The sequence below is a fragment of the Grammomys surdaster genome, unplaced genomic scaffold (assembly GCF_004785775.1).
Source record: "Grammomys surdaster isolate TR1022 unplaced genomic scaffold, NIH_TR_1.0 100, whole genome shotgun sequence".
Taxonomy (NCBI): Eukaryota; Metazoa; Chordata; class Mammalia; order Rodentia; family Muridae; genus Grammomys; species Grammomys surdaster.
In genome coordinates, this window is record NW_021604579.1 from 5,083,108 (window position 1) to 5,105,023 (window position 21,916).

Consider the following 21,916-nt stretch of genomic DNA (forward strand, 5'->3'; position numbering starts at 1 on the left):
CTAACTGGGAAAGTCAGAAGATCCAGAACACCAAGAGGGGGTGAGGTGCACTAATCAAATCTGAAGTGCAAAGGATACCTGATATAAACAAGAACCAGCACACATCTTGAGCAGGACATGACTATTAGGTAAAGGAATATATGAACAATTCACCAAAACCTTAATTGAGCTTCGTTAAAATCAAGTTTTTTCTTTGCGGTAGACATTCTTTAGAGAAGGGGAACACGGCAGCACATCCTAGTACTGAGGTGGCAAAAACACCAACATCAAGAATTCAATGCAGCAAGACCCAACCAACCTCTCCCCCTTCCCCCCTCCCCTCCCCAACAAAGACAGGAAGAGATAGGGAGAAAATATATAAAACTCATCTGATGAGGGATTATTCTCTATGATAAACAAAGAACACTTAAAATTTAACAGTAAGAGAATTAATTTAATTAAGAAAAGGGGCTAGCAATGGTAGTGTCCAAGTTTAAGACTAGCAATTGAGGCATAGAGTCAAGGGAAGTGGCTTCACCCACTGAGCCATCTCACCAACACTCAGGACTACGTTTTGAGGAAAAACTCAAGAGAAGGCAATTAATTATACACACCACAATATAAAATCCACACACGGCAATCCCTGCTTTAATTCTTAGCAGAATCCAATCATTCTTATCAAATCCTATGAATTAAATGTAAAATGCGTCACATTCAAATGTTCCTTCCATACATTAAAGAATTGTGGCGGGGCTGGACTTGGTGTTGCACACACCTTTAATCCAGCTATGAGGAGACAGAGGCAGATGGATCTCAATGAATTTCAGGACAGACTGGTCTAACAGTGAGTTTCAGGTGAGCCAGAGGTACATAGTGAGATTCTGCCTAAAAAAAACAAAAAGCACACCAAACCAAACCAACTAAAGAAAAACAAAACAAAAACCCAACCAAAACCAAGAAGAACCAGAAGAATTCCATACTCGCAGCCCCTCCAGCTTGTCACACTCTCTACTTTCTGAGCAGTCTCCATTTCGTTCATCCTTCAGAGTCTTCAGGAACTCGCTCTTCCTATCCGTGGTTCGTCGGGTCAATTTGGTCAGACGAGAGGAGCCGATCTCAATCGGAGGGGTAGAACTGGAGGGACTCTGTGCAAACAGCACAAACGGATTGCTCCTATCAGCAAATCACAGTTATGTAAAAGCATTGGCTATTCTTTGAAAGGGCCCAGATTCAATTCTTACAACCTACTGGGCAGCTCACAATGTTCTTTAACTCAAGGGTTCTGAGACATATACATGCAGACAAAACACCCACATATATAAAGCAACAACAAAAACCACGCACAAACCAGTTCATTTAAAAACATCGGTTTTGTAGAATTTTTAGAATACAGAGTCCTGGTTTCTATGACACACCTATTTTCACCCCTCTGCAGAAAGCAGGGGAACACCAACTATACTTTACTGCACTTAGACCATCGAGTGACTGCCTATTTGATGCCTATGAAAGACATCAATAAAGACGGTAATCAGGTAAGTATAGTCACAACAGAAACGGTGTTTGTTGTACTTATACTTTACACTGCAAACCTTAATGCAAGTCAACAGAAAAGTCTAAGATTGTGTGTGTGAGTGCGTTGAGACCTGCTGCCCTGCCCAGCTAGGAATTTACAATACCCTTGCCTCAGGCTGTACTGTCATTTAGGCATGCACAACCACACAGAGCTGAGAATGACAACTTAAATAAAATTGTTCTTTTATAATTTTGTAAGAAATAGTTGGGCTGAAAAGATGGCTCATCAGTTCAGAGTACTGGCTGCTTTTCTACAGAATCTGGGTTCAGTTCCAGGCAATCACATAAATCTTGTAACTTCCTGAAACTCCAGATGCAGGCAATTTGACACCCTCTTCTTACCTCCACAGTAACCAAAAAATCATGGGGTACATGGGTACATATATACATCCAGGTAAAAACACATGTACACATTTAATCTTTTAAAGGTGGGGGGAATGCCAACTTTTTGAGGGCACATGTGACTCAGTGGACAAAGTGATCACCTACCATAAATGGAGCCCTGGGTTTGATCCCCAGAACTGTATAAAATTGGGCATAAGATAGGTGTATGTACCTGTGAGCTGGAGACACAGGATTAGACATGGAAGGTCATCTTCATGGGCTAAATAAGGGCAGTATTTAAAAACGCTGCCCTGCAGTTATCCTCACTTACCTCTTTGGGAGAGTTGAGAACTGCACCAGCGGCTAGTACCACTGGTTTAGTAACAGAAATTGGATTGGTAAAAGCAGACTCCCGGCTAGAGCAAAGTGATCCAGATTTGTGTTCCATTCGGTTAGCTTTCCATGCATTGGGCTATATAGGAATAAAGAACATATCAGTCAAAAGCAATATATACACAGGAGCTTAGCTTGCAAAATCAAAGTGTGAAATGTTATGTAAGAATGAAAGTTCCCAGAATTTACTTGTTAACATGCATGTAATCTTTCTGAGTTTAGACAGATGGGGAACAGACAGGCCATGAGCTGTGCTTAGTAGGTTCAGCTTTCTTTACCATGCTAGTTCTCAAAGCATTTAATTGCACGTGAAGCAAAATTTCCACTCATTTAGAACCGCTGACACCTCTGTAATTATTGTGTGAGAGAGTGATAATTAATTTCCACAAAACATATCAGAAAAAAAAATGTAGTTTTCTAGAGATTTTAATAGTGCTAGGCTGCTCGGCTAGTCTCATGCTAGGATGCATACTGTAAATGGCACACAGTCCTTGATTACATCCAAAGCCCTTCTTTGGCTCAGGTTTGTGGGATCTGGTCATGGCTATAATAGCTATAGTAAAGGTGGAATGAATACTCCATTATTTTAGTCAGTCACACTGTCTAAAGAGATGAAAGAAGGCTGAGCGTGGTGGTCATATCTTTAATCACAGCACTTGGGCAAATCTTTTTGAGTTCAAGGCCAAAGGCCAGCATGATCCACAGAGGGAACTCGAGTTCCAGGGCTGTTACACAGAGGAACCTTGTATTAAAAAACAAAGAGACCGCCGGGCAGTGGTGGCGCACGCCTTTAATCCCAGCACTTGGGAGGCAGAGACAAGCGGATTTCTGAGTTCGAGGCCAGCCTGGTCTACAGAGTGAGTTCCAAGACAGCTAGGGCTATACAGAGAAACCCTGTCTCGAAAAACCAAAAAAAACAAAAAAAACAAAAAAAACAAAAAAACAAAGAGACCAAAGAAGATGATAGAGGTCAACAGAGTGGAACAGAAGTAAGTGCAAAACTACTTACTTCCCAAAACAAAAGGAAGACTTACAGGAAAGAGTTTCTATGAAAAGAACTCCTTTCCATGATGCAGTACATGCTCTTACCCACCTTCCTAATGTTTAATTCTTAAGACAATCATATGTGATTATGTCTATTTTTAGCAAATAATATTGAGTACAATACAGTTATACAATTTATTCACTATTACTCAGCTAACGAGCATAAGTGTTTTTTATTGAAAACAAAAAACAAAACAAAAAAACTTTCCTAAGTCTCAAAAAAGATGTATAAGAAGCTAGAGACATTTACCCAATCAGAATGAAGAACTGTGTATTTTCTGTTTGTTATATATGCATGTGCAGCAAGTGTGTGCCTGGTGTCCAAACAAGTCAGAAAGTCTCTAGATACCCTGAAATTGGAATTATGGATGACTGTGAGCTACCATGTAGAACACGGATTTGAGCCCAGGTCTTCTGTAAGAACAATGATTACTTTTAACTACTGAACCATGTTTTCAGACCCAGATTTTTTTTCTTACACTTTTGGAAAAGAAAAGATGCTTGTGTTCAGTCACTCATCAAAGGTAATTTGTGATTGTGTCTCAGAATTATAGCATGCCATCAGAAAACCTGCCTTTACACTGCTGCCTCTGGGCAAAGCAACATTGTTACAGTGCTAAAGAAGTTTTACTGACAGGCCTGCATGTCATGCATAAAACATGACTGGGACTGCAGAGATGTCTCAGTGCTCACGGTGGGTTGAATAGGTATGGTTCCCATAGACGGCTGTGTTTAAATTCTTGTCTCATAAGGTATTAGGTGGTGTAGTGTTCTCCTGAGGTCTCCTATGCTAAGCAATGCCCAGTGTGGCACACAGTCTCCTTCTGCTGCCTGTGGATAAAGATGTAGAACTCCCAGCTCCTTCTCTAGCATCATGTCTGCCTGAATGTTGCCATTGTTCCCACCATGATAATAGACTAAATTTCTGAAATTGTAAGCCATTACATTTTTCCTTTATTTATTTATTTGTTTATTTATTTATTTTTTCGAAACAGGGTTTCTCTGTGTAGCCCTGGCTGTCCTGAACTCACTCTATAGACCAGGCTGGCCTCAAACTCAGAAATCTGCCTGCCTCTGCCTCCCAAGTGCTGGGATTAAACATTTTTTTTTCCTTTTTAAGCGCTGCCTTGATCATGTTGTCTCTTACAGCAATAAAACCCTAGCTAAGATAGTGATTAAGACTACTGGCTGGTCATCCACGGGACCCAGGGTTCTATCCTCAGCACCATACAGAGGCTTACAATAATCTATTAATTCCAGTTCCTGGTGATCTGGCCCCTATACAACCAGACATGCAGGTGATGCTCTGAAATACAGGCAAAATACTCTTTTATAAACAAAGCAGAAACATTTCTACTTCATCTAGTGTTCAGTGAATATGAACACAGTAGGATAGATAACTGTCCTATGTCTGGTCCTACCATGCCTCAGATGGGAGGTATGAAGCTCATTCTGGCTTGAAATTTGTTATCTTCCGCCTTAGCTACACTAAATACTGTAAGTAGTTCCCTGTCTTATAATTTTTTATTATATGATTACTAAGTAAAAACTCATCAAAATGAGTTTAATTTTATTATCAAACATGGTTTTCAGGTTTCTGCATGGAAAGGGATCTACTAGAGAGCTTTATCCTGAGAAATTGTATTTTTTTTCTCTTAAAGTATTCTTTTGTATCATTCAACTTCTGTTTATTCTCTTTCATTTATGAGCTCAATAGTTAAGCCAGAGGCAAGAAGTCAAGCAGAAGTGTTTTCTCAGTCAGTGATCAGGTATTGTGGGCTCACAGGTGCTAACGCCTACTTTCTGGTATTTACATTTAATCTAGTCTTATAAAACTTCTATTTCACACACAAAAACCCCAAAAACTTTTGCCCTTATATCAAAAGGTCAACTTTTAAAACACACTATGCAGAATGACATAATGTTTACTACTAAGAATAGTAATAAGTCTCAATATTACCTTGTCCTTTAAAAAATATTATCTTCATGTGTGTGTGTGTACATCCAATGCAGATGGAACTTAGTATTCAAAGACCAGTATTCTCTTACCTTTAAAAATATTACTATTTTCACTGTGTTCATATATGTACACAAATGCACATGGAATTCAGTACAACTTGTGGCAGTCAGTTATCTTCTCGGAACATATGGGTTCCAGGGATCAAACTCAGTTTCTCAGTCATGATGACAAGTGCCTTTACCTACTCAGCCAAACCATTCTTTTATCTTTTCCTTGGTGAACTTCATTAGAAAAACTAGTATGAGTAACTAGTCAGTTTCAATTGCCAAAATTATATAAACATGTAAAACTATGCCTCTATTCAACTGCTTTCCATACTGAAGGTCTGTCTTCTCCACTCCTTCCCACATGAAGTCAGATTTAATCACATTTAACTTTAAATATGAAATACTCTGCCTTCATTTTGGGATAATGACTAATAAACTGTTTTTATTTTATATTTTTTTCACCAGTCTCTGTGGGTGGTGTACACGCACACATCCATGTTTGTATGTGGGCAGATGAGTATGTAAGTGGAAGCTCATAATCAATACTGGGAACTGCTCTGGATTACTCCTCCCCTTAACTCAATGAGGGGTGGGTTCTGTCAGTTTAACTCAAAGCTTGCTGGCTAGCTGCTGAGGAGATTCCAGGTCTCCCCTTTGTAAGAAGTATAATAATAGGCAAGCTGCTAAGCCTACCTTGATTTACTTCAGCTCTACAGATCTGAACTCCAGCCACCTTATAAACACGTCACCTTCAAGGTACTCACAGTTAACTCACTTTCCCAAGGAAGAATGTTATATTCATTATACCCATCTATCCACCTACCATCCATCCACCCAAGACAAAGTCTCACTATGTATTTAGGCTGGCCTAGAACTTACAGACCACTATGCCCCACTTACTATTCTCTTTCTTTAATTTGCTTCCCCATTTGCTACTATGGCACTCTGCCTTGCCCAACTCACCTTCCTGTGTTTGTGTGCTTCTGCATGTGTGTGTGTGTCTGTGCTGTCTCAGCTAGATTGTGGAACTGTCCTATCTCCATCACACCATCAGCTCTGGGCTTACAGATAGATGTACACTTAGTTTTTTGTTTTGTTTTAAAATATAGGTGCTAGGATTCAAACTCCAACCCGAATGCAAGTACAGAAAACACTTTATCTCAGCACAGGTAGCATCCCTTTTTAAAAGGACAAGAGTATATTAGCATTCTGTCTTCTGTATTCGTAACAATAGGGCTAAACTGAAGTTAAGCTCTGTCATGATTTTATCCTTGTCAATTTTCACCCTTAAAACATTTGAAACCCTTGAAGACATTGTCTTATACTCTGTATTGTTAAAAATTCTTTTCTTTAATTTTATTTTATGTGCACCAGTGTTTTGCCTTGTGTATGTGCATGAGAGTCACAGCTGATGACAGTGGAGGCAAGTAGAGAATCCACTGGAACTGGATGATCATGGCACTCTGCTTAATAAATTCTTAAGAATGGCTAAAACAGGGGGCTGGAGAGATGGCTCAGTGGTTAAGAGCACAGTCTGGTCTTCCAGAGGTCATGAGTTCAATTCCCAGCAACCACATGGTGGCTCACAACCATCTGTAATGAGATCTGATGCCCTCTTCTAGGGTGTCTGAAGACAGCTACAGTGTACTCACATAAAATAAATAAATCTTTAAAAAAAAAAAAAGAATGGCTAAAACATACAGTGTGCTTGCCATGTTGGTAATAAACACTACTTACTGGCATTTACTTTATGCCAGTTAAATACTTCATAAAGTGTTGTTGCTTCTCACTAAAAAGTTAAAAAGTGAGGATTATCACCTCTACAACACACATACACAAAATCTATAAAACCTCCCCAGTCACTGTACAAAGGAAGACCAAAATGACAATTTGTCTACCTCAAAATCCTGGTATAAAAGTTCCTTCTATATTATTTTCTAAGATTTAAAAAAAATTTTATGTGTATGGGTGTTTTTGTCTGTATGTATGTCTGGGCACCTTCAGCATGCCTATAGCCTGCAGATGCCAGCTGGTGTTGAATCCCCTAAAACTGGAGTTACAAATGGTTGTGAAGCACCAAGGAATGCTGAGAATAGACCAAGGTTCTTGAAGAGCAAGTGGTCTTAACTGTACAACCATCTCTCCAGTCCCTAGACTGTTTTGTTATAAGAGCTGCTTTGTATGTTTTTCCTTTTGTAGCAGAAGGATAAGTATCCCAAATACCTTACAGAGATGACTGCTGTAGGGTGGATGAGATGACTCAGTAGGTGGAGGTACTTGCTGCTAAGCCTGCCAACCTGAGTTCAATGTCTGAGATCGACAGGGTGGAATGAAGGAGCTGACTCCTGACAAGTTGTTATCAGACCTTTACGTATGCCACAGAATGTAAGCCAAAGACACTGACACACATGCACACACTACATAATAACAATAAAAGTTATTAGCATAGTTTAGATTTAAAATAACCCATAAATAGCTGGAGAGATGGCTCAGTGGTTAAGAGCACTGATTGACTGCAATTCCCAGCAACCACATGGTGGCTCACAATCATCTGTAATGGGATCCAATGCCCTCTTCTGGTGTGTCTGAAGACAGCTGGAGTGTACTCACATACATAAAATAAATAAAATCTAAACAAACAAACAAACAAACCAAACAACTCTCCCCTGCAAAACCAAAATCAACCAAAAAACAAACAAACAACAACAAAACCAGAAACAGAACAAAACAAAATCCAGAAAAGCCCATATGTAGATGATCTGTTCCCCAATAAAAGGAAAGTGTTAGAAATTTTAGTAGGTTGGTGACCCTAATGAAAGAAGTTAGTAATTAGTGGTATGGTCTTACAGGGGTTATCAGTTTCCTGGCTGCTGCTTCTTGTGTTAACTCTTTATGACCACCATGAGGTAAACAGACGTTCTTTGCAACTTTGAAGAGCAGCACTATGATGTACTCAGATAAACTAACTCTCTTCTTGGTGCTGGGGAGTAAATCTAGGACCTTGATTACACCAGGTCAGGACTTCCACTTTCACAGGCATTTAAAGTTGCCCCATGACTGCTGCCTAAAGATTTCTGTATCTCTACATTCTAGAGACTTGTCATGTAGCTTAGGCTGGTCCCAAATCCACAGTCCACCTGACTAAGATCCAGGTGTGTGCCATTCTACCTGCTGCTTTCTTCTCTTAAGTCCTCAACTCAGAAGTCACCACAAGTTTTCTAGTTGCAATTAAGAAAACCCTTTTTGGAGACAAGGTCTCACCATGGACACCTCTCTGGCCTGGGAGATCTGGCTTTGAACTCAACAGTTATCTGCTTACCTATACTTCCAGAGTGTTAGGATGAAAAGTGTGTATCAGGCCGGGTGGTGGTGGCACATGCCTTTAATCCCAGCACTTGGGAGGCAGAGGCAGGCCGATTTCTGAGTTTGAGGCCAGCCTGGTCTACAGAGTGGGTTCCAGGACAGCCCAGGCTACACAGAGAAACCCTGTCTCAAAAAGCCAAAAAAGAAAAAAAGAAAGAAGGAAAGAAAGAAAGAAAGAAAGAAAGAAAGAAAGAAAGAAAGAAAGACACACACACACACATTGTGCATAATGAACCGATGCTGATCTCTAGGGTCTGATCTTAGTCAGCAATATGTTTCATGTGAATCTGTGAAGACTGAAACTTGTCCAAGCAATTTTGAGTGTCTTTTAAGTGTGCTAGAAATGACTATTTTCAGCCTTAAGGTTACATGCAAAAGAGGAAATAAACTGAGTGGTAAGTGCTGCAACTAAAGAGACCCTTTGTTATGCAATGGTGGAGATGTAAGGACTAATCTTTGTATGAATATAACCACAAAGAGGATGGTATAAGCATCAAGAGTAATTTATTCCCAGTTAATAGAAAAAAAGAGGCAATAAAATAGGGAATATAAGTATGGCCCAAGCATGGTGGCATATACCTTTAATCCTAGCACTCAGGAGTTAGAGGTTTGCAGATCTCTGGGTCTGAGGCCAGCCTGGTCTACAGAGTGAGTTGCAGAACCAAGGCTACACAGAAATCTCATCTTGAAAAAACAATGGGGGTTGGGGGGGAACCCAGCAGTGCAGGTGGCAGGGATCTGGAGAGATGCTGCAGTAGTGAAGTTAGTAGGGCTAGGTGCCCTTCAAAAGGAGCTTGGTTCCCAGCACCATTTGGATAATTCTAGCTCCAGCAGACCTAGAGCCTCTAGACTCCCCGGGTACCTGCATACATGTAAGACACAGACACACATACCTATGCACAATTAAAAACAGTAAAAATAGATGTTTACCATTGATTGCTGACAGGTATTTTTATATGTGGCCTAAGTGGCAGGGTTAAATGCATTCATGTCACCACTCTGGGCTTTTTGTCGTTTTAAAGGGATGTGGAAATGAACAGCAACAGTAGTAACAAACAACAAAGGTTAGAGCAGACTAGAACATCTCTGTGGGGCTCTTCAGAGAAAAACATTTACCATTCGAGTAAAGTTTGAAGCCACTGATCAGATATAGGAGTAGAATATACACTATCCCCTCACCCCCTCTTAGAGATGGAGTCTTGTGATATGCTACCCAGACCTGAAGTCTTAGATTCTACTGATTTTACTGCACCATCCTCCTGAGTAGCTGAGTACAGGTATGTGACAGTGTGACCAAGTGTATTCAAGTACTTAAGAAAAAGAATAACTGAGTTAATTGCTTGGCTGAAGAGAATAAGGGAAGAAGATAAAGAGGGAAGCCGCAGCCAAGTGCTCAGCTTGACTGATCAGATAGATGTTAACGTTATTAAAAGAAGTAACAAGGATGGAGCCTACAGAAATGAAGCTGGTCAGCTGGCACTGCCAAAGTCTGGTGATGGGAAGATAACTCTACAGGCAGAGCAAATACATTAAACATCTGACTTATTACTAATCTTGTGTCTCAACATTCCTGTAATGACTGCAACTCATACCTTAGAAGGAGGTGGTGCAGGCTTAGGAACCAAGTTCTTATAGACACTTGGGACCATAGTTGACACTTTGTTGCCATTTGCATGGTGGGATCCTGAGGAGGTGAAGGCAGCAGAAAAGGCAGCAGCAGGATCCTCTTTGGAAACTTTTTTGATGACTAGCATCTTTGAGGGTTGCTTGGCACTAGGTGGATTTTCTGTGAAATGTAACAGTGGAGACACAAAGGAAGGTCACACCCTTGACAAGCAAAACCAAACAGTTTAAACAACTGCCTCACCTCAACATAGGAGAGGAAGTGGAGACCAGGGAACAAACATTACTTTGTGTTCATTTAACACATACTTGAAAAAAAGATACTATGGGTGGGTATACCATGCCAGCACAGGTATGAGCTCAGGAACCCATGTTTTAAAAAACCAAGTAGAAATGCTTGTAATTTTAGCAATGGAGAGAAAGACAATTGAATCCCTAAGACTTACCAGCCAGCAAGTCTAGCATACATAGTGAACGTTAGATAAATTAGATAGTGTTGAAAAGTAAGGTTGATGGCTCCTGAAGAAAAGCACCCAGGGTTGATCTTTTCCCTTTGTATGTGCATGCCCCCAAACACTTTACTAAAACAATACAAGAGACACTACTGGAAATATAGTAACGTTTTTCAAATTTTATTTTAAAAATTTACTTATTCGCCAGGCAGTGGTGGCGCATGCCTTTAATCCCAGCACTTGGGAGGCAGAGGCAGGTGAATTTCTGAGTTCAAGGCCAGCCTGGTCTACAGAGTGAGTTCCAGGACAGCCAGGGCTACACAGAGAAACCCTGTCTCGAAAAACCAAAAAAAAAAAAAATTACTTATTCAATGGTCATGAGTGTTTTGTCTGCATACCACATGCATGCCCAGTACCTAAGGAGGCCAGAGGAGGGTGCTGAATATATCCTGAAGTTACAAATATTGTAAGCTGCCATCTGGGTGCTGGGAATCAAACTCTGGTCTTCTAGAAGAGAAGTCAGTACTTTTAACCACTGAGCCATCTCTCCACCCCCTTAAATTTATTTATTTATTTATTTATTTTTTTGAGACAGGGTCTCTCTGGGTAGCCAGGAAGACACTATAGGGACTAGGCTGTCCTTGAACTCACAGACATTCAGCTATATCTGCTCTCCAAGTGTTGGAATCAAAGGTCCAGCCATTCTTTTTTTGCTTGCTTGTTTCTTAAAAAAGGTACCATTTAGTAATTTTATGAAACAAACAAACTAACAAACACACCAGCATATGAATCACTAAGTTTATAAATCAGTCTTGTAACACAAAGATTAGCAGTCCTTAGGGAGTGCAAGATGGGCAGGGTGATCACTGCACAACCAAGTAAGAAGGTGAGGTAGGTGGATCTCTGTGGTGGAGGCAGAGGCAGATGGATCTCTGAGATCTAGTCTCAAAAACCCATCACCAACAATCATCAGGTCCGATGAGACTGCTCAGCTTATACTGCTGAGCAGAAGACCTCAGTTCAGGTGCCAGGACCCATGCCACCTGGAACTCTAGCTCCAGAGAGTCTAACATCCTAGTCTGGACGTCAAGGCCACCTGAACTCTCAGGTACATATGCAAACATGCTGGCACGTCTCTCTCCTAAATATCAACAAATCACTAACAATACATTCTCAAACAAGCAGACAATTCAAGCTAAAACTACTCAAACTGGCAGAAAATTCACCAAACAGCAAAAACCCATGTCCCAATTAGGATCCTCTAAGCTTATTATGCTTGGATGGCTTTATGGGTATAGAATATTTTCTTATCTTGTAGATGAAGAGCTATCTTAATGAAGAAGCTATCTGGTGTTGGCTACTCCAGGCAATGGGATGAAGATACAAAAATTGAGAAAATGTGCTTTTAATATAGTCAGATCTACCTACCCCACACTCCAGAAGGGGTCCCAATAGGTCTGCATGGCTGATTCTGTTTGCCAGCTTCCGGATTCAAAGAAGGCTAGAAAAAAGGGATATAAATGGTTGATACAAAAAGCTCATTACTTGGAAAATTTTCAAAGTAGTCACCACCACAGAAACTACTAAATAATTATTAATATTGAATAATATAGCAAAAATATAACAAGTAATATGTTGAAATAACAGGCACTATTTGTATCTTGAATTTTACCTCCTGTCATAGGATTTCTTATACATATAGGTATACATAACATATAAACATGCAGTTCCCATCTTTCCATAAGGCGAGTATGAAAAAGGAGGCATAGAAAGTCACAGAACAAGAATGCAGGTTGTTTTCCTTAGAATCAAGGAGAGTAATGGAGTCAGTGAAATGCAGAGGAGTCACTGAAGTTCTTAGACTGCAATGAGAGTAGAAGAAAGCCACATTGCAGGACTGTATGAGGAATACAAAGCCAATTTAAAAAGCCCTTGTCCTCACAGACTATCACAAAGATAAAACTAGTAGCCAAGAAAATATCATAAAAGGTTCTACTATGATAAAAACTCATGAGAGGGGAATGGATAATTCCTGGCAGTGAAATGAGAAGTTACATTACAGGTGACGTCTGAGACTTACCCTCAAAGACTAATTCCAAAGTTGGAAATATATGATTCTAAAAACTGAAAGCTCAATAATTTCAAACCAAGTTTAGCTTAGACTTAACTAATTGTATGGAGAATAGAAGAAATGTTCAGAGTAGAAACTGTTTTAACAGACTTAAAAAAAAAAAAAGGCTATCTTTCCTTTCTCCCTAATATAGGGAACTGACCCCAAGGCCTTAATACATGCAAGACAAACATTCATCAATGAACTACATACTCCGCACTCTTTGTTTTTTTTAAAAAAAGATTTAGTACAGGATATAGTGGCCACATCTTTAATTTCAGCATGGGGGAGGCACAGGCAGGTGTATCTCTGTGAATTCCAGGAGAACCAGAGCCACTCAAACTCTATCTCAAACAATCAGATTTTAAAGTTATTTTTATTTGTGTGGCTCTAAGTATGCTTAACTACAGAGCCAGGCCTCTGGTCTCGGGCATGTGTTCTAGAACAGAGACTCTTTCTATTCATGCAGCATCCCTGAGCTCATCACACTGATTTTTTTTAAAAATAATTTCGTCTTTTTAATTAATTTATTTTATGTATGTGAGTACACTGTCTATTTCTTAAGACACACCAGAACATGACATTGGATCCCATTACAGATGGTTGTGAGCCACCATGTGGTTGCTGGGGCTTAAACTCAGGACCTCTGGAAGAGCAGTCAGTGATCTTAACCGCTGAACCATGCATCTCTCCAGCCCCGATTGTTTTAATTTCTAAATGATGTGTTTATGTGTATTTGCACCTGAGTGCAAGCATCTGAAGAGGCCAGAATAAATCAGGGTTGTGAACCACTCCACGTGCTGCTGCTAACCAAGTGTAAGCCCCTCTGCAAGAGCACTAAGCACCTCTGACCCATCTATTTAGCTACTTGAGTTTTTAAAAACATATTTTCAAAATGCTATAGACAACTGGGGTGAAAAGACGGATCAGTAGTACAAAGCTTGCTGTGCTAGCATGTGTGATGGGCCAAGTAAAATGCCAGTATCCCAAGGTATTAAGAAAGAACTAAAAGTTGTCTTCTGATCTCTACATGTTGCCTGAGCCACACACATGAATACACACACACAACACTCAAACCCACAAAAACAAATAAGCAGATAATTAACAGGCAAACATTCCTTTAACTATCACTCATTAAAACAAGCACATAACTGATTAAAGTGGGTACACTTTGCAAGCCATTATAGTTATCTTTAGATGACTATAGATAACCTCTTTGACATTTCTATTACTTGTTTGTTTTTCTGGACAGGGTTTCCTCTTATAGCCCTGGTTGTCTTGGAACTCACAACGTACACCAAGCTGACCTCAAATTCAAGAGATCCACTTGTCTCTGCCTCCCAAGTGCTAATATCAAAAGTGTACACCGCCATGCCTAATTTTGATCTTTACTTATTTTTTTAAAGAGTTATTTTTATTATATATATGCCTGTAGAGGCCAGATGGCTTAGATCCTCCTGGAGTTGGATGCTCAGGAGGTTGTTAACCACATGATGTGGATGCTAGAAATTGAACTAAAGTCCTCTGCAAGAGCAGCACCTGCTCTTGACTGGTCAGCCATCTTTCTCCATCACCCTTTTACATTCTTATTTTGTATGCCAGTGCCTATGTCTGTGTGTAGGAACATGTGTGACTCAGTGAATGTATAGGTCAAGAGACAACTTGTTAGGGTCTGTCCTTTGACATGGGTCTAAGGAATTGAATTCAGGTAATCTAGTTTGGTGGCAGGCAACTTAATTCATGGAGTCAACTCATTGGCCCATGAATCTTTTTGATAGAGCCCTAGTAGTCTTTAAATATTTCCTATGTAGAGTGAAAGAAAAAAACAAAACAAACAAACAAAAAATCCACAAAAACCTTCATTTTATAAACATCTTGTCAAGAAATGTATTTTAATACTATGATCTATGTACTAGGTTGTTCACTAATTCAGGGACTGACTTCTACTTTTAGTTTTTTATAGCACTACCCCAATTTAAAGACAAATACCTAATAACTTATTGAAATAGCCAATCAAGTTGGTTTCAAGTTTGGATTTTTGTATTTTATATTAACAGGTGTTTTGCCTGCACACATGTCTGTGTACAACGTGTATGCCTAGTGTATATGTGTAGGCCAGAAAAAGGTGTTGAATTTCCTGGAACTAGAGTCGCAAATGATTGTCAGCCACCAGATGAATGCAGGGAACTGAATTGTGTTCTCTGCAACAGCTGCCAGTGTTCTTGATCATGGAGGCTTCTCTCCTGCCCAAACTTGAAGGCCAGTAGGCTTACTTACATCCTCTGGGAGGAGTATCCTCTCTACCTACTTTATCCTATGTATGATACACCGAAGAGTCTGAAAATAGCAATGCCAGTGTTTCAAAAGTAAAACATTAGTACTTTGAGATGTATTTTTCTTATTTTCTCATCAGAAGTAGTTATATAATACCTCCAATGTGCTGCATTGCCTTTGTTAGTTCATACACAGACATAAATACATTTATCAAGAACTTGGCCTTTAATCCAAGCGCTCCCAGCTCCTGATTCCACCAAGTAATCTGCTGGAACCAGGAGAGAGCTTGATACGTATGATATGTATGATATGTATATATATATACATACACACACACACACACATACATATACGTATATGTATGTATATATATATATATATATATGAACCCTATCACTGAGTTGTAATCACAGATAACTTGTTGGGGTACACAGTGTGAAGTTGTCTCTGTATATTCAATTGTTAATTCTGTACTGACAGAGAGCTAATAGCCCAACACTGTCTCATATTTTGTAAATATTCATTTGTCCTCACCTGGCTAAGGCAATCTAGAATTGTATCTGATTGGTTTTAATAAAGAGCTGATAGCCAAGAGCTATACAGGTACTGGAAGGCAGAACTTACTGGCAGAATATGGACTCTAGAAGAATTAATAGGCGGGAGACTTAAGCCAGTTGATACAGAGGTGGATGGATGAACCAGAGCAAAGCAGAGAAATAGACCTGGCCACGTGGACATAGGCTAGGATTAGTCAGGATAGAATAGTTGGGAGACTGCTCAGCAAATGGTCTAAGCTTTAAAATATTAATGATTCCCTGTTATTATTTATATCAGGGAAGGGTCTGATGAAATCCCACCATATTTGGCACCCAAAGCTGAGCACCAAATATACCATATGTTTAACATTTATCTCTTTTTGTTAACATCTTTTCTGATTGTCTGAACCTTATTCTCTAGTAATTTTGTCAGGAAATTACAAAGAATATCTTGAGTCTTTGTTTTGTTTCAGTCTGTCTTTGGCAAACGTATACATGCATCTATGTATTCAAACAAAGAAGCCAGAAGCTGACAGTGGTTCCTCTGTTGCTCTATCACTTAACCAGGAGTAATCTGTTTATGTTACCCTGGCTGGCTAGTAACCAGTGGAGATCTGGTTTCCTCACCCACCATCAAACTGGGGTCACACAGAAGGGCAACTCTAAGCCTCTTGCGTGCACACACACCTGTCTCCCTCTTCCCCCAACACTTAGCTGTCTCTCATGCATCATACCTATGTCTTAAATATTGATGTTTGATTGTGACCTTTTAACAGAGAATAAATTTAACAGCGTGGCTTGTGTTTTCTTTCCTTGAGAACTCCATTTACTAATTTTACTTCTCTGTTGGACAAAGCTCTGTCTGTTCAAGCCTAGTATCTTCAACACTGGATAATATTGCTTAATTTTCAACTTATAGCTTGTATTTCAGAAAAATTCTCTCAGCATTTAAGCTACTGCTTAGCATTGGGTTTCTTGATAGTGTCCTATTATATCCATCCTTAATCTTTTTGGTCAAAGTTCTTTTTCTAATATTTTCGTGCCTACTTTTGTCACTTGCAAAAAAATTCTCTTTATCTAATTCCTGACCATATTAGCATTCATTTTCTTTGTTTTTTTTATTTAATCTTCATTGTTTCTGAAATCTCCCTTAAGAATGCTACATTTCAAGCCATTTTCTAAGTAACATTAAATTTTTATTCTTTTAAAAAGATTTATTTTATTCATTTGTGTATATGTGTACACGTGTGTGTGTTTATCTGTGTACCAGTATAAATAGGCCAGACGGCATTGGCTCATCTGAAGCTGAAATTATAGACAGTTATGAGTTGCCTGACATGGGTGCTGGTATTTGAACTCAAACCAGTTATATTAAGTTTTAAGATAGATTATAACTCTTACCTGTTTTGTGGATACCTCTTTTCAAAGATTTACTTTATATGTATGAATACTTTGCCTGCATAATATTTATGTCTGCATGATATATATCGGTGCCTAGTGCCCAAGATCAGAGAGAATGTTATATCCCAGAACTGGGTTAAGATAGGTTGTGAACCACTGTGCAAGTGCTAGGAACTGAACCTAAATTTTCTATAAAAGTGAGGTTTTCTTAACTGCTGAGCCAACTGTCACTCTGGTTCCTATGGACACACCTTACAGTGTACTTTGCACTGTGTGTTAGCATATTATTCTGCACTTCCCTTTCCCTGATTTTTTTAATAAGATGTAGGAGGGGATATGACTTTGGATTTTTTTTTTTAAGATTTAACTTTAATTATATGTACATCTGTATAGTTGAGTGCCTGTTCCCTCAAGATGCTAGGCTGTTGTGAGTTACCTGACCTGGATGCTGGAATGAAACTCCAGGCCCCTGGACAACTATATACTCTTAGCCACTGAGCCATCTCTCTAGGCTTAAAAGAAAACCCCAGTTCTCTTGTTTTTATATATGATTAGTTTTTTTAATATTGATCTGACTAGCTTTTCTTTTCTCTTTTTTTGTTTTTTTGAGACATAGTTTCCTCTGTATAGCCCTGGCTCTCTTGCCAGTTACTCTGTAGACCAGGCTAGCCTTGAACTCTGACCCTGTTTCCCAAATGCTGGGATTAAAGCCATGCACACCACATCTGGCTTTACTTCCTTTAATATCTGCTTACCCTTTATCTGAACTTTTTCCTTTGTCTATTTTTTTCTGTCTCTGTGCAGCTGAATCTGGATTATACTGCCAATAGTTTGTCCTCAGTGAGAAGCTTTGTACTAGACCAGAATACTAGGTAATTCTATACAGACCAGGCAGGCCTCTGCATCATAAAGATTTGCTTGCCTCTGTCTCTTGGTGCTGACATCATACATAGGCTTGTGCCACCATGCCTGGCTTGTATTTTAATTAAAAAAAAAAAAAGTGCAAATTGCTGAATAAAGAGTGTACAGTATGCTGGACATATTTGTTTAAATTAGATCTATTTTTAAAGTTTTAAAAAGGGGAGTGGAGCGATGACTCAGTGGATAAAGGCACTGCCTTGTTCTGAGTTCAATCCCTGGAACTCAGGTGAAGGTGGAAGAATTACTACAAATTTGTATTGAGACCTGGCGGACTACTGCACGCATGCCCACACACATATATAACGTGTGCATTCACAGGGCCATATGATACTATAAATAGTTTTTTAAGAATGCTCTTGGGATCAGCAAGATGGCTCAGTAGGTAGGGATCCTTATCATCAAACCTAATATAACTTATTTTAATTGCCAGGATCTCCATGGTGGAAGGAAAAAACCAACTCCAGTTGTCCTCTGATCTCCACATTGAGATGTGAGATAGATCCATTCACACTCACACATACAATAAAAAAATAAAGTTAAGATACATCCTAAGCATTAAATTTCACTGACTATAGTTAACAACCAAAACATAGCTATTTTACAAAGAGCAAAATCCAGGGAAAACAAACTTTTATGATAAAGGTGACTGAACAGACAGAAAAAAATTCATATGAGTCCTGAGCTGACCACAGTGGCATGTCTTTAATTCCAGAACTGTGGAGGCAGAGACAGGCACATCTCTATGAGTTCAATGTCAGCCTCGTTTACATAGAGACCCTGTTGCAAATAAATATATTAAATTAATTAGGACCTTGTGTTTTAAAGGCATCATTTGTTTGCCATTTAAAGTTTCGTACTTACGAAGTCTTCCTCTTCAAACTGTAACTTTTCTACTTTATCCTCTTTTTTTTCTTCCCTAATCTCAGTTGGTGTTTTTTCTTGAAAGGCACAGCCTTTCCGGGAGTGGAAGCTGCCATTCCAGTGTCGGTGGTTTCCTGTACTACCTCCACTACGTTGGCTCATACCATCATGACCTCTAGAAAAGCCGTGCCAACCAGATATATTCCCTGTGGTTCCAGCATATGCTCCCTTAGAGACACCAGAGTCAACAGAATCATGGCGGAACAGGGAGGGTTGGTGCCAAGAATCTAAAATAGCAAGAGAAAGTAAGGCATTAGTTGTTTCTTATATAAATTCAAAAATATCTGGGCTAGATGCATCTTGATTTGGTCAAACTTATTTCCAAAAGGGCTTTAGGAAACATTTTAAAAGAGAAATCCACACAAAGAAACCAATAAATGCACCATTCTTTGTGAGGCAATTCTCCCAGCCTTCTGGTGCTAGAGCTCCACTGAGGGAAAGTGTGCATACCACTGAGCTAAATCTTCGGCCCCTCTAAATTAGTTCTTCAACTGTAAAAATGATCCTAGAAACAGGTGTAGAAACTAGGTAATGACTATTTTTGGATTATGGGCATATAGCCAGCCTGAGTTTAGTGTAAATAGCAGTTTACTGTTGTTTTTATTTTGGTCTGAGACATGGTCTTACTATTTATTTAGCCTTGTCTGTCTTGGAAATAGGTAGATTAGACTAGTCTAAAACTCACAGAGATATCTGCCTGCCGTCTGAGTTCTGGGGTTAAGTGTTCACTACCATGCCTGGCCTTAAGTAGTAGGTTAAATCTATGATCACAACAGCTGGATTTAACTCACCTCCTGTAGTCCGCAGAGGTCCATTGTTAAAAAAGCCATCAGAAGAATTATGTCGACGACGGCTTATTCCAAATCTACCTTCTCCACGGGATAGGTGCTCTCCGTGTTTGTCAAAGGTGGCTGTAGATGACTAACATTATAAAGTATAGAGAGGCAAAGATTCAGTTTCTTTCAGTAGCTTATTGGGCTCTAGGTCAGTGGTTCAAAAATAAGTAACAGTCTATTCTAGTAGTACAATGTCTATAATATCAGCACTAAGAAGACTGAGATGCCACTGCCATGAGTTTGAGGCCAGCTACATGGGGACACCCTGTCTCCAAACTAAACAAATAAATAAAAAGTATATTATAGATGTGAACTATCATAATAGGTTTACTACAATTTTTGTCTTTTGAGTCAGGGTCTTATTCTGTAACCTAGAACTAAGTATATAACCTGGTTTACATCAGTTTATGGATGTTTATATGCATTGTGTGAACATATGACTCTGTCCTTCCCTGCCTACCTAAGGTGCCTTCTGATTGGTTAAAATAAAAAAGCCTATGGCCTATAGCAAAAGGTAGAATAGAAGGCGGGACACCCAGCAAAGAGAGAGGAACTCTAGGAAAAAGTCAAAGGTGGGAAGACTTGAAGGAAGTTGATGTATGAAACTGAGGAGAGGCAGCTCAGCCACAGACATAGAATGGTACCAGCAGGTTAATGTAAGTTAAGAGCAAGCTGGAGAGCAGTGAAAGCACTGTAAATAAAGGCCTCCATGTCTTTATTCAGGAGAGAGGGCAGGTATAGAAAGGCCCACAGTTATACATCGGATTCATGGCAATCTTCCTGTCTCAGCTTTTAGAGTACTGGGAGTACAGCCAAGATCCTCTACTAAGGTGTTACCATAGTTTTAAAATACTTCTAAACATTATTTCATATTTGTGGCAACACTGTAATTTTAGTATCAGCCCCATTTACTTATTTATTCATGAGAGGAAAAAATTCAGGGAGATTAAATCTTTAAATTTACATAAAAGAAAGAAGCTTTTAAGCCGGGCGATGGTGGCGCCCACCTTTAATCCCAGCACTTGGGAGGCAGAGGCTGGCTGATTTCTGAGTTCGAGGCCAGCCTGGTCTACAGAGTGAGTTCCAGGACAGCCAGGGCTACACAGAGAAACCCTGTCTCGAAAAACCAAAAAAAAAAAAAAAAAGAAGAAAGAAAGGAAGGAAGGAAGGAAGGAAGAAGATTTTAACGATCATAGATTAATTCTAATACTCCTATTTCATAAATTTTGTTTTCTTATTTAGTTTTTATTCATAATCATAAACTTAACTTTGCAATTCAGCTAGACTTGAAGGGGAATGAGGAAAATATGGAACCCAGTGAGACTTCAGTGAGAGCAGAGATTACAGGGTATTGTGAGCAGATGGGGTGGGAGCGCTCTCCTGAGCTACAGAAGGAATGGTTTGATGGGTAAAACGCCCGCAAGTCAAAAGAAATTAGAGTTGTCCACAGTCGGAAATGGTGATCTTCTTGCTGGTCTTGCCATTCCTGGACCCAAAACGCTCCATGGCCTCCACAACGTTCATGCCTTCTTTCACCTTCCCAAAGACCACATGCTTGCCGTCAAGCCATTCAGTCTTGGCAGTGCAGATAAAAAACTGGGAACCGTTTGTGTTTGGTCCAGCATTTGCCATGGACAAGATGCCAGGACCTGTATGCTTCAGGATGAAGTTCTCATCCTCAAATTTCTCTCTATAGATGGACCTGCCACCAGTGCCATTATGGCGTGTGAAGTCACCACCCTGGCACATGAATCCTGGAATAATTCTGTGAAAGGAGGAACCCTTATAGCCAAATCCTTTCTCTCCAGTGCTTAGATCACGAAAGTTTTCTGCTGTCTTTGGAACTTTGTCTGCAAACAGCTTGAAGCAGACGCGGCCCAAGGGCTCGTCATCGGCCGTGATGTCAAAGTCGAAGTACACAGTGGGGTTGACCATGGCTGCAGCAAGCAGCAAAAAGTGATAGCGGTGTCTGCAAAGCCTCATAAATTTTTATACTAAAACTCTTTTCGGGATGTGTATGTGAGTGGCTATCTGGGCACCTGTGAGTATACAGAGGCCTGAAGTTGACATAATATGTATTTTCTGCTTTGCTTTCCTCTACACTTTATTTACCAATGCAGGAACTATCACTGAACCTGGAGTTTGCTTACTCAGCTGGGG

The 21,916-nt window shown here is 39.6% G+C and overlaps 1 protein-coding gene, 1 long non-coding RNA gene and 1 pseudogene across 3 annotated transcripts in view; all 3 read right to left on the bottom strand.

The window, feature by feature from the left end:
• The window catches only part of Gpbp1l1 (GC-rich promoter binding protein 1 like 1), a 39,071-nt gene that overhangs the window by 3,921 nt on the left and 13,234 nt on the right, over positions 1–21,916 (bottom strand). For both annotated transcript variants that reach the window (XM_028784961.1, XM_028784970.1), the window contains exons 4-9: positions 19,712–19,841; positions 18,861–19,147; positions 12,186–12,258; positions 10,275–10,468; positions 2,207–2,347; positions 960–1,124 (exon numbers count right to left, since the gene is read on the bottom strand). In XM_028784961.1, the coding sequence (XP_028640794.1) occupies positions 960–1,124; positions 2,207–2,347; positions 10,275–10,468; positions 12,186–12,258; positions 18,861–19,147; positions 19,712–19,841 (990 nt within the window). The remainder of the gene's footprint in view (positions 1–959; positions 1,125–2,206; positions 2,348–10,274; positions 10,469–12,185; positions 12,259–18,860; positions 19,148–19,711; positions 19,842–21,916) is intronic.
• Positions 413–932, bottom strand: LOC114636890. The gene is made up of 2 exons (XR_003713700.1): positions 755–932; positions 413–664 (listed from the first exon to the last, which is right to left on the bottom strand). It is a non-coding gene; the product is annotated as an uncharacterized LOC114636890 (long non-coding RNA).
• Positions 21,073–21,899, bottom strand: LOC114636880 (annotated as a pseudogene).